Raw genomic sequence first — 12,888 nt, 5'->3', positions numbered from 1 at the left:
TCATTGACAACCAATTTGTGACTTTCAAGTCCTCAAAAGATTGAGGGTCTGTTTGTTTGGGGAAAAATATTTACCGTTTTCCCTTGTTTGGTTCATGTAAAAGTGGTTGGTCATGGGAAAATATTTTCCCGGTCAAAGGAAAATGGCCCCTTTATCTCGTAAAACAACTTACAGTCTGTAAAAGGGTAAGTCATTTTCCAGCTTCACCTTCAAAGTTGATACCCAAAATTGTCTGATCAAACACCACCATTGACTGCTCACCGGTGACATTTATTGAGGCCAACGGTCATCTTCTCAGGTAAACAAAAATATTTATTACTCCTTTTGTAATTTCAAATTTTTCTGCTTCCTTGTTTTTGTCCCAACTGATTTTGTTGTCTAGCTTCTCGTCCCTCACGTTTCACAGCCTTCTAATACTCTCAGTTGATGTCTTTGGAGCCCTCTCCATCCCTTAGCAGAAAGCTTTCCCGATTGAGTCAGAAGCTACTTTTTCCTCATTCGATTTCCTTTATACGAAATTTTCATGATTTGTTCTGTGTTTGTTTCGGAGAATTTGAGTTTCACTGGTTTGTTTGCTTAGATTTCTGAACTGGGTCAGATTAAATAAACATACTCTATTGGACATAAATAGCAGGATAGGAGATCGTCTTGGAAAGGTGATTAGTGTTTTAGGGATTTAGAAGTCTCAATTTGGGGTTAAATGGCGAGAGGTATCTCACCATGCATCTTCTGTCAAATCGCTCGAAGTTCCAACTCCACTCCCTCCTTCATTCAGTTCGTTCCTTTTCTTTTTCCTCTTTATTATGCCCTTTTGGTTACCAATTTAATTCCACGTTTGTCTTCTTTTCAATCAGCATTCAACCAGAAATACTTTATAAGTTCTAAATCAGCTAGACTGTTTTCAGGATGACAAGGTCGTTGCATTTCAAGATATCAAGCCTGTTGCTTTCAGGTTTCTATGAACTGATTGAAATGTGGTAACTTTCATGATAATTTTGAATAACTGGAAAATTATTGATTCGAGTTTTGTAGGCATTACTTGGTGATACCAGTGGAGCACATTCCAACTGTCAACGATCTTCAAAGAGGAAATGAACATTACACATTGGGTAAAGTTCCCTTTGTAGACTTTTTATTTACCCTTTTCTTCTTTCATTTTTCATTATTTGACTTAGCTAAGTTTTATTTGTTTATGCTGTTATTCTTCAGTAAGTCATATGTTAAATGTGAGGGGAACACTGTTACACAGAGATGCACCTCAGCCAAATGAATATAGGTATTGCTTCCCATAAAGTAAACAACTTTGCTAAATGGGTATCCTTTTATGTCCTAACTTATATAGAATTGATCTATGTTGAGTAGACCTTATTGCTTTTCATCACTTTACTTGACCGCAATGTTTGATTTATAGTTGTATTACTGTTTGTGTAAAAGCTCTTAGAAATGGACATATTTTGTATGAACTGTCCTTGTTCCATGCATTAGGACTTGGATTTCAATTACTCCTTCAAAGCCGTGTAAATGCTTTCTATTCTGGTTTTCATTTGCGTTTGATAATTTTTGCAATCAAAAAAATGTTGAATGAAAATAAAGTTGTAACAACTAATTTCGAAATAAAAAAAATTGGGAACTAAAGTGTAAATATATATATCTAAATTATTGGGATTATTTAGGGATTTTTCCTATTTTAAGTGATTATAATAGAAATATAAAAAATTTAGTGGACTATATGTAATTCGACCTTGGGTTAGTGATCAGGATGTAAATAGACTCCCAAATTTTGAGGACTTAAGCTAATTAACCCCTAAACTAGTGACTAAAACGAAAAAAGATGCTAAAATTGAGGGGATCATTTGGCGATTAACCCTTAAAATAAATTAACAAAATAAGAAACTTCCAGAAACAAAGAACCTTACGCGTAATTTACCCAAAAAAGAAAAAATAAAATGAAACCATTATCCGTTTATTCTGCTTCACTCTCAACCTAACCTAAAAAAAAACCTAATATGCTCTCATCTTCCTCTTTTCCTCACACAACAGTCGCTCAAAGGCCCCCATAGTCGAACCTCGTTGGTCACTGCCATGGTGACCGTTCCTCATCTTGATCGGCTCCATTCACGATCAACGAAGGTCCTATTCAAAATTGCATGGATTTTCTTTTACACTGTTTTTTTTTTTATTTGAATGCTCTCCCCTCTCTAACAATGAGTTTTGTATGAGTTATATATTAACCCATTTACATATTTAAAACAAAAATGATGATTTTTGTTTGTTTGCTTGTGAGTTGTAACCGGGACGTGGAGGGACAACTAGTGGTGCTGGGCTGCTGGCAGCTACTGTGTGGAGTAAGAAACCAACTGTTGTTGTTGCTAACTGCTGGAACGTGGAGCTGCTGGGGGATGCTAATTGGAGCGGGGAACCAGCTGTTGTTGAAACTGCTGGTAGCTGCTGAAGTTGAAACGTGGAGGGTTTGTTGTTAGGTAAAAATGGTGATTACAGTTGCCCCTCTTTGCTCGTTGCTGTGGAACATGAATGGAGCAAAGACATAAATCACAATTTTTAGCTTGAATTGTTCAAACTTCTGAGTTATAAGCTCTTCTCATTATGAATTTTTCGCTCACTTCGGACGAGTTCTTCTTATTATGAACTTTTCTACTGGGAATGCTGATATATCTCCTTCTATGATGGATTTGACAAAAGGTTGAACAAATTCTTCTCATTGTGAACTTCTTCTTCTTTTTCAGATGAGTTATTCTCATTATGAACTCATTCTGAAAATGTTGATATTCGAAATAGGGGTTGTTAATTTGGCTTCATATGTGATGAATTAAGGCAAGTTTGAATAAATTCTTCTCATTATGAAATTCTTCTTATTCTTCAGATGAGTTCTTCTCATTATGAACTCTTCTGGAAATGTTGATGCTGATCTATCTTCTTTTGTGATAGCGTCGAGCAAAAGGTTGAACAAGTTTTTCTCATTATGAACTTCTTCTCATTTTTCAGATGAATTTTTCTCATTATGAACTCTTCTGGAAATGTTGATCCATCGAGTGATGAATTCGAGTAAAAGGTTGAACAAGTTCTTCTCATTATGAACTTCTTCTTCCTTCTTCAGATGAGTTCTTCTCATTATGAACTCTACCTGGCAATGCTGATTCACCGAGTGATGAATTCGAGCGAAAGGTTGAACAAGTTCTTCTTATTATGAACTTCTTCTTCCTTCTTCATATGAGTTCTTCTCATTATGAACTCTACCTGGCAATGTTGATCCATTGAGTGATGGATTCGAATATTTGTTAAAATCTTTGAAATTCCTGTCAAATATCCAACATGGATAAAATGAATGAAAATGCCCCTATATTTGAAAATGCCTAAATATAATGCATGAATGTTGAGTGTATTTTTTTACTTCAAAGTGGCAAACTTGGTCTTCCTTCATTTGGTCAAAATGTCATTTCAAGCTGACATTTCTGATTTGGAAGAGCAATCTTTGCTTCATTTGCATTAAAGTCGCAGAAGAAATGTTTCATCTATAGAATTCTTGCTTAATCATAATTATGACCTTGATGCCCTATTTTGTCTTGGATAAAACCAACTTTCTTTGCTTGGGCTTGTGTAAAAATCTAATAAAGCTTTCATCTTTGAAAAGATAATCCATCATATTTGGAAAGAGAATCTATAATTTTTGAAGAGAGAATCTATCATCTTTGAGGAATGTAGATGTAGATATGCTAAACTCAGCAGAGATTAATTAAGAGATCAGCGTCAGTTATGATTTGACTCTTGAAACACATTACAAGGAAGATTTATCCTAATTCCTTTCATGTCTCCACATCTAATCAGATCTCGAACAAGGCAACTTGGACCATATCATGTCAAGATGCTTAACAATAACCTGTCGTTCAACATTAGTCGGCTCCACTAGTTTCTTGTTGTTAAAATTTTTGCTTCCCTTATGTGGAAAGAAATCTTCATCATATCTCACTTCAAAGCTTGGTGTTGATGAAGACAAACTTCATCTTGGATCTATAAATGAAAATGCCATATGATTGCAACATTGGTTCAACACCATAATTACTGGTTCGTAAAACACTTGACAACACATTCATCATTTCCTGTGGATTATGCTCAGATGCTCGTAAAACATTTGACAACACATTCATCTAACTGTGACTTCTACACAGATTTCTGGTCAGGGAAGCTCTTTCATAGTGTTCAAAACTTTTGTATGATGTCACAAAACTGTTTGAGAACAAAACTCAATGGGAATATAAGTGAAATGTTGGCGTGTTTCATGACCAAAAAGTTGGTCAAATTCAAAAAATATGCTAGTGCCGAATTGAATAAGAGATGCCAACTGATCTTGATATCATCTTGAGCAAGGGTAAGTGTGATATCGATCACGTTTTCTTCTATAATGAGTGTTGTAGGAAGTAGAAACACATCCGCTTATAGGAGCCATGTACAAAAAGAGGTACATGGAATTCTTGCTGCTGTAGATGAAACGTACATGATAAACCAAAATAGATGAAAACTCAGTTCACCCTGGCCGGTAATGATAACCCCGGTAATAAGCTAAAACTGATGTGTAAAATGACTTCGCAACGTCAACAATATGGTTGAAACTAACTGCCAGAAATATCAAAGAAATATGTTCAATCATTACTGACACACAAAAGACCAAATTCAAAGCTGAGATCTTGAGAAACTGAACTCTGGATTGAATGGTTTGCCTGACGACCATCTTGATCCATGCAACCGTGATGTAGATTAACAAAGAACACGCTGTCATGTGACACATGGTTAAGAAGATTGAGTATTTGAAACCATTCTTGTTGAGTAAATATTTGTTCAACAACAGAACCCTAATATAACTGCCTGATAAATGAAACAATTATGTATAGTTAGCTCGACTGTCACTGTTTCACCATTTTCATTCTTTATACCTTTTTGCCTTATTGGAAATATTTGTTCAAAGCAATGATCTTCCATAAGATGATATGGATCTTCAGTATACCCCAACATTGGCTAATACAAACATTCAAAATATATCAACATTTCTGATTTTGATTAAAATGGGCTTTCAGCATGCCCCATCATTTACTTCTTGTTAATTTGAGCTTTCAAAATGCCCCACATGGATATGTCTGAAGTAACCTTTAAAATGCCCCCAACATTTGCTGATACAGATGTTAAAGTGTGATCAACATTACTTCTTGCTGAGATGAGCTTCCAAGAATGCCCAAATATTCATATTACTATGAGCCTTCAAAATGCCCCAATATTCTATTTCTGGTTGAAATAGGCTTTCAAGATGTCCCGCATGGATCTGTCTAAATTGGGCCTTCACAATGTCCCCAACCTTCTAAATTGTAAGGCTTACTTTCAATGTTTGTTTGATTTCAATATCATGATCCTTATGAGGTCCAATTTTGACTATGTACTGTTGTGGGTACTTGCAGATTTATCCGTGCCTCAAATCTATTTATCTTGAATGCTCTCATTCTGATGTCACTAAACAACAGTTGTCAAGTAACTTGAGGAATTCTCTTCATGTTGTCACAAACTTGAATTCTCTTCATGTTGTCACAAACTTAAGAAGTAATCAATCATTTTGACGAATATGTCTGAGATGAGTTGCCCATTTTTTGGATCTGGAGGGATCTAATCGGACAAAGTGGTATAAATCGCTTGGTAATTCATTCCAGGCCGACACAGTGAACCATGTTTTCAATGAAGGCTATTTATGGAATATACTTTTATGTGGGAGAGAAACCAATTTATGTGAACAATAATCTTATTTTGATGTAATAACAAGACTACATATACAGTGGTATAGACTCTTGAAAAGTCTGCACCCATACAACATGTTGATTCTGATAACTACTCATCTGATTATGAAGCGATCTTTTAGGATGATTTTACAAATATTGATAGTTCTTCTAATACCGAGGAAATCCTGAATTCTGATGAGGAGAATAAACTGTTATAGTTGACGAAAATAGGCTACTCAGAGGTTGAGGCTTTAATAGCCATGGAGAAATGTGGTCTGGATTCATCAATTGCAGAGTTGACAGATTTTATATGTGCTTATCAAATGGCTAAGGTTGTTGACGCACTTCTTCTGGTAGAAGATAGGAAGCCATTATGCAATGATCCCAATTACAAAAAAAGGCGAAACTCGAGCTATGATTTTTGGAAAAGGAAGAAGCAGAGGAAGCTTGAAAAGAAGTTTCTTAATGAAGACGATCATGTAGTTCATCTTCTAAATCCAATGATTGGTTTTGGGGTTCCTATCGAACCAGATCAGATAACTCAAAGAACACTTCCAGAAGATGTTATTGGGCCTCCTTTTTTCTACTACGAGAATGTGGCACTTGCTCCAGTTGGTGTTTGGACCGAAATGTCACGGTACTTATACTATGTAGAGCCAGAATTTGTAGTTTCGAAGTATTTTTGTGCTGCTGCACGGAAAAGGGGATATATTCATAATATGTCAATTGAGAACATATTTCTTTTTATTTCGCTTCCTCTATGCACAACACATGATGCTTTTCTATTGACAACAAAATGGTGGCCTTCCTGGGATCCAAGAACAAAGTTGAACAGTTTACAAATATGTACAGGAAGTGCCAAATTGACAGAAAGGATCCGTAAGACTCTTGAAGCTTATGACGATGAGCCATCTTCGAGTGTCCAGAAGTATGTTCTTGATGAGTGCCGAAAATGGAATATGGTATGGGTTGGAAGAAATAAAGTTGTTCCACTTGAACCTGAGGAGGTGGAAATGCTTCTAGGTTTCCCTAAAAACCATACACGAGGAGGAGAATCTGCTAGAGACATGTTCCCCGGTGGTATCAATGTCCTGTCTCTTTTCTATGGGATCAGTGATGCAGAGGTTGCCCTCTACTGTCTTGGCATACCTTTGAAAACAAACGCGCAAGAACTGAATGGTGATTGGTTGGAGCAATTAATGAGTAGATTTGGCGGATTCGACCTTGTTGGTGGCATCCAGTGTAACAACCTTACTGGAAGAAATAAACATCACCAGGATGAACTCGAGGATTTTTGTCAGTGCATTTTCTTGCAATGACTATTATAGTGACTGCTTCTTCTTCTGCTTCAAAATACACACCTCTTTATCCCACTTTTCTCGAACCATGGAAAGGTTTAGTGGATGGTAAAACTGGTTATCTTTACTTTTGGAATCTTGTAACCAAGGTTGCCCAATATGAAAGATCTATAAGTGTAGAATCTGTTCCAATGTCTTATTATGTTCTGTGCCATAAGTTCTCAAATTCAAGTTCAGTAATCTTTTGAAGGACATAATGGATATAATCCTGACAAAGAAAATGATCAGCATGGAAAAGGCAGCAATGATGCATCAAGACTTGAGCCAGCATCACGGTATAACCATAGCACATGTGGTGGACTTGTTCATTCCCATAATACACTTAATGAGACTTATAGCTCTGTGATGTAATCTTCTAGAGAACATGGATTGATGGTTGGGGAAAATAATTTGTCTGGTAATGCTTATAACCCTCAACATGAGATAAGCGATAATCTTTTTTGATTAATTGCTAACAATGTCACAGGAGAGCGTCAAAAGTTCAATTCTCTAGACTTTCTGGCTTCTTGGACCACTTGCTTTCAAGAAAGTGAAATGCTTCATCATTCTGGTCTCGTTTTTTTTACAATAGAGGTAGAATAAACAACAACTTGCTTTAAGGACTTTCCTCATTTGAGACTGTCCTGTTTGAAAATATTTTTCCTCCTTTCTTTATCGAAGAATGAAAGAATTTTGTAAAGTGTCACAGATTCACAATAGAATCAAATTATAAGCATGAATTCAAACAATATCAAAATAATCAACAACTCTTTAATGTTTGAGCAAAATTTGGTTTGGTTTCAGGATGGCTTTCCTATTTTCTATGGTTACATCTATTTAAGATGTCACTCATCTCTCGCTCTTTGTGAACTTTGTCACATGCCTCAATTTAAGGATTTGGTATTTTAATCGGATGTGTACAAAATGACACAATCTAACATAACAGTTACTAGACCTTCTAGGATACTTCCATTTCAATTCTCTGAAATCCTTGATAAAGCAATGTGAAAACATCGATCTAAAAATAAAATTTTTGAGTGCTTGTGTGAAGTTGACTATAACAGGTGTTTCGTAACTCCCTTAGTCCATTTTTATTTAGCGATTTTTTGCCATTTTGGCTAGGTGAATTCAACTTTATTGTATATAATATAATCACCTTTATCAGGCTAGTTGAAACTTATCTATAAAGCCGGGGGCGATTAACCAATTGCTCTAGAGGGACAGTTTTATTGCATATAATATAATAGGTTAGCTGAATATTATCCATAAAGCCAGGGCGATTAACCAATTGCTTTAGGGGGACAACTCAAGAATAACAAACTAGCTGAATATTATCCATAAAGCTGGGGCTACTAACCAATTGCTTTAGGGGGATAACTCAAGCTTTATTGTATATATAATAATATAACTCGGGTATCCAAATCCAATTTCTTAAGTTTGTTAAGAAGAACCTGTTATAGTCTAGGTGTTTTGGTGGAATTCAGAAAATCTCATTACCAAATGACTTTAGACTAGATTTGTCAAAGTTTCATCGTCGAACTTCATCAATAGAAAAAAAATCTAGTCAGCTTTGCAATGTTACATAAGATGCCCCACATTCTACACCTTTATATGTAAATACCAAGCCTTTTTATAATTTCTTTCAATAGGAGAAGACTATCTCATATTTGTGGAAAAGGTAGTAATTGAGTATATTTCTTCTGAGGTAAGGTCAAAGGTCCTTGTTTTTCTGGTTTTCAATCCTGATATTCAGTCAAAGATTATAACTCTAATCATGAAGAGCTTTTTAATCCAATTGATATTAAAAGAACTGCAAGATGGCAAAATTGATTCAATGCTCATAACCTTAAAAGCAACACAAATTTATTTATTGCATAAAAGGCGGAGAAAGGAACAAAAAACAAGTTTAAACATGATGTTGAAAATAGAAAGGTACTACAGTGATAAATAATAACTTCCACTTATTTATTTAATCTACCCCATCATTCCAGTAATGTTGGGTGTGTAATCGGCCAAAGATTTTTTTATCCTCATTTTCCCCCCATTTCTTGATCATCTTTTGTGTCGACTTCTTTAGGTAAGCCTCTAAATACACAACTCTTTGCTTCATTCTGAGCAGTCTCCATCATCATCATTTTCTTCTCTGGCTGGAAATTGAGCTCATTTTTAGATTCAGAACAACTTTTACTAAGGATGATAGCCTCACCCTGATTCTGAACACCTATTGCGGCTGTAATTGGAGTAATATTCACCAGCCTTTTTGTATCCAGACTCTTTTCACTGGTCCTCAGAAAATCTGATACAAGTGTTTGAGGTTTCTTCAGAGTTGCATCTACCCTATTCATTTTTAAACCTATGGGCCAGTCTCGAATTACCTCTCCTTTTACTTCTTTATCATTTATAATCAGAGAGGTATTGAAAATTGAACGTTTTATCTTTGGCTCAAATACTTTGTTTTTCTCTTCCTCTGCAGTATGTACTTTATTTGTTTTGACACTATCAACTCCACCTTGGGGATTGATTCCTGATTGTTTGACCAAAATAGACTGACTAACATCCACTTCTATGATTCTCTGAACCAAAAGGTCTTGAACCCTTTGTTTGAAGTTACCACAATTCTCGATGGAGTGCCCTCGTACTCCAGCATGATAGTCACATAAGACTTTCTCATTATACCATCTCGGGTAAGGAGGCAATAAAGGCTTAGCCTGACATGGGGCAATAAGTTGGGCTTTGAGTAACTCAGGATATAACTTGCTGCACGAAATTGAAGGAAACTTGGGTAAACTTTCTCTTGACATCACTGTCTCCTTACAATTGTTTACTTTGCTCTCTTGAAGACCTTGTGGTTGATGATCAAAATGTTTTCTTTGAATGTTTGACTCTTGAACATCATGAGACAGACAATAATTCAAACATTTCTCCTTTTTGACCAGTTCTGAGTTTTTTAGGAGCTTAGGTTTCCCATATTCAAAACATAGCAATCCTTCAGTTATAAGATCTTTGACCTTTAATTTCAGAGTTATACAATTTTCTGCAGAGTGACTGAAATCTCCAGAATGATAATTGCATAATTCTTTGACATTTTGCCAACTTGGATGCCAACAATAAGCTCTAGGAGGAATGGGTGTTATGAGACAATTTTCAAATAAAAAAGGTAACAAGTGTGAATATGAGATTGGAATTGGAATGAGCGATATCACTTTATTTTTGACTTTCTTAGCTTTCTTCAATGGCCTTTGAAACTCTTCTACATTTCGCTTCAACTTGATCTCTGCCGCCTTTTCTGGGAGCCTTATTGAATTTCCACATCTCTTGACAAGTTCTTGGTCATTTGTTTTTATTACATCAGCTACATCATTTATAATCCCATTCAAATCTTTCACAACAAGATCCTATAAGGGTTTTTTTCACAACAAGATCCTATAAGGGTTTCTCTCCATGGATCACAATATTCACCATATCGATTAGTCTTGTCATTTGCTCTTTTGACTCACATTGGAATTTTTTTGCTTGATCAATCATCTCCTGTTGAGTCTTGATAAGTTGCTATTGTAGTTTCTCGATTCTACTAACCCTTGATAAAATCTCATTCATGGCTATTATCATTCTTTAGGAAGACCAAGTTAGCTCCGCTTTGATTTCAAAAATTCTGTCATGGAATTCTCACGAATTATTCCACGTTGTCATGATTAAACGCATGTAAAATAGTTTGAAATAAAATGTAATTATGCAAAGATGCAAATGTAAAAATGAAAATATAAATACAAAAGTAAAAATGCAAAATGCAAATGCATGTATGAAAAGGTGTTACTCAAGAGTGATCATCTTAGAACATATTTCATTGAACACAAAAGTTTCTGTGCATCAAACAAAAACTTTTACATGTAGGGGACAACTTTCAATCCTAACTTCAACAAAACTTTACATATAGGGATAACTTTCCCATTTTCTTATCTAAAGCCAAGTTAGTTTATCAGCTTATGAGCCAAATTGCTTGTCTAGACTGCAACTTCTTCCGTATTGCTTGTCTGGATTGCAACTTCTTCCATGACATTCTCTTTTTCCTTCATCTTTTGTGTCACTTCTCAAAGTTGCTCGTTTTCCCTTGTAAGAGAACCTTTATGTTCAAGAAGTTCTTGGAAAAGATATTTATATATGTTGCAATTTTTTTTCAGCTTGGTGACCCATGTTATCCACTATTCTGGGGTGTTTCCTATGCCAGCATTTCGAAAGTCTTGACTAATGCTTTGGAAATCTTCATGCATGGTTTTCACTTCTGTGCTCAATTTCTTGTTTTGGTCCTTCAAATAACATGCTTGAGCTTAATAAAAACCTCCTTTATTCCGAATGCCCCGACTGATGTTCTTACAGTAGACTGCTTTTGGTATCAATCTGGCAGGATCTTTGTGTAATACTTTTGGTATTAATATAACAGGATCTCTGTGTGCATTGCTCGCTTCTATCCTCGGAGTTTCCTCAGGATGTCTTTCCTTGGTCGCGTCATATTTTGTTTGATCATAAAACTTTTTGCCTATTTATGAAGTCTTTCCAATTTGATGAATAGTCTTTCAAGTCAACACCTTTTGGTTATTCCATGATCATGCAATGCAAAAAGAAATCAATATAAACAAATTAGAGCAAAAATAACATGCATGAAAAAAATAAAATAAGAAAAAATAAAATGGTTAGTACCAATTAATGGAAAGAAAAAAATTCTATTTATTAAGGTATAAATCCTAACATCATGCATTCTAGTTCCATGCTTTGTTTGGAAAAATTTGGTTATTCCATGATCATGCAATGCAAAAAGAAATCAATATAAACAAATTAGAGCAAAAATAACATGCATGAAAAAAATAAAATAAGAAAAAATAAAATGGTTAGTACCAATTAATGGAAAGAAAAAAATTCTATTTATTAAGGTATAAATCCTAACATCATGCATTCTAGTTCCATGCTTTGTTTGGAAAAATTAACCTAACTGCATGATTTCTAGTTCCATGCTTTGTTTGGAAATAAAAAGCTAGAGCTTATTTCTCCTTTGTGTACACCTACGGACAGGGTGTTAGTATTGTCTTAGATTGAGAGAATTTCTAGGGTTTATTATATGCAGGGTTTCAGTTCTAGGAGTATAGGTACTCAAACTGTCCTTGTTGGTGCCCCCTTAGGCTGCTAAACCCTCAATCCTAGTCCATCACAGACTAAAGTGGATCGATTTCAATTCGAGGGGACACATTTCCCTATGCCTGACACAGAGAATAAATTCTCACGAAGACATAGAGCATATGAACCCCGAAAGTTATTTATTAGGTCTGACACAGAGAATAAATTCTCACAAAGACGTCGCTTTCACTCCCACTTAAAAAGGGACAAGCTTTGATTATAAAGCTTATGTTATGCAATGCATGTGTTGTGTGTGAGGAGAAATTTTTACACAGAAAATAAAATTAAATATACAAGAGTATAAAATAAATTGAAAGAAAAAAAGAATCATAAATTAAATAAAATTGGATTCTCAATTTCTAATTATAGAGACAATATATAATTGACTTAGGTTTGACCAGTCCCCAGCGGAGCCGCCAAACTGTCGTAACCAGTTTTCTCCCGGCTACGAATTTTTACTTGACGGAAAAATAATGTGGATAAATAATGATTTTGATTTTAAAAAATGTTTTGGGAGTCGCCATTGACCTTTTTGGGTTATGTAGGTCGAATACCTAAAAATCATCTTTTAAACGAGTTTTTAAGAAAACATCAGTTAAAAGATAAATTGG

The 12,888-nt window shown here is 35.1% G+C and overlaps 1 protein-coding gene across 1 annotated transcript; it reads left to right on the top strand.

Moving 5' to 3' along the window:
- Positions 1-309: 309 nt before the first annotated feature.
- Positions 310-1,531, top strand: LOC120210193 (bifunctional adenosine 5'-phosphosulfate phosphorylase/adenylylsulfatase HINT4-like). The gene is made up of 4 exons (XM_039208977.1): positions 310-778; positions 906-952; positions 1,033-1,109; positions 1,210-1,531. The coding sequence occupies exons 1-4, from the start codon at positions 701-703 to the stop codon at positions 1,290-1,292; spliced, it is 285 nt and encodes a 94-aa protein (XP_039064908.1). The 5' UTR covers positions 310-700; the 3' UTR covers positions 1,293-1,531.
- Positions 1,532-12,888: the final 11,357 nt, after the last annotated feature.

This window comes from Hibiscus syriacus, unplaced genomic scaffold (genome assembly GCF_006381635.1).
Source record: "Hibiscus syriacus cultivar Baekdansim isolate YM2019G1 unplaced genomic scaffold, ASM638163v2 tig00109919_pilon, whole genome shotgun sequence".
Taxonomy (NCBI): Eukaryota; Viridiplantae; Streptophyta; class Magnoliopsida; order Malvales; family Malvaceae; genus Hibiscus; species Hibiscus syriacus.
Note: the sequence above shows the minus strand (reverse complement) of the source record. Positions and strands in the feature narration are given on the sequence as shown.

Coding starts and splice junctions, on each gene's coding strand:
- LOC120210193 (XM_039208977.1), top strand. CDS start 701: ATGGCGAGAGGTATCTCACCATGCATCTTCTGTCAAATCGCTCGAAGT. Junction 779..905: donor CTCCCTCCTTCATTCAGTTC/GTTCCTTTTCTT, acceptor GACTGTTTTCAG/GATGACAAGGTCGTTGCATT. Junction 1,110..1,209: donor AAATGAACATTACACATTGG/GTAAAGTTCCCT, acceptor GTTATTCTTCAG/TAAGTCATATGTTAAATGTG.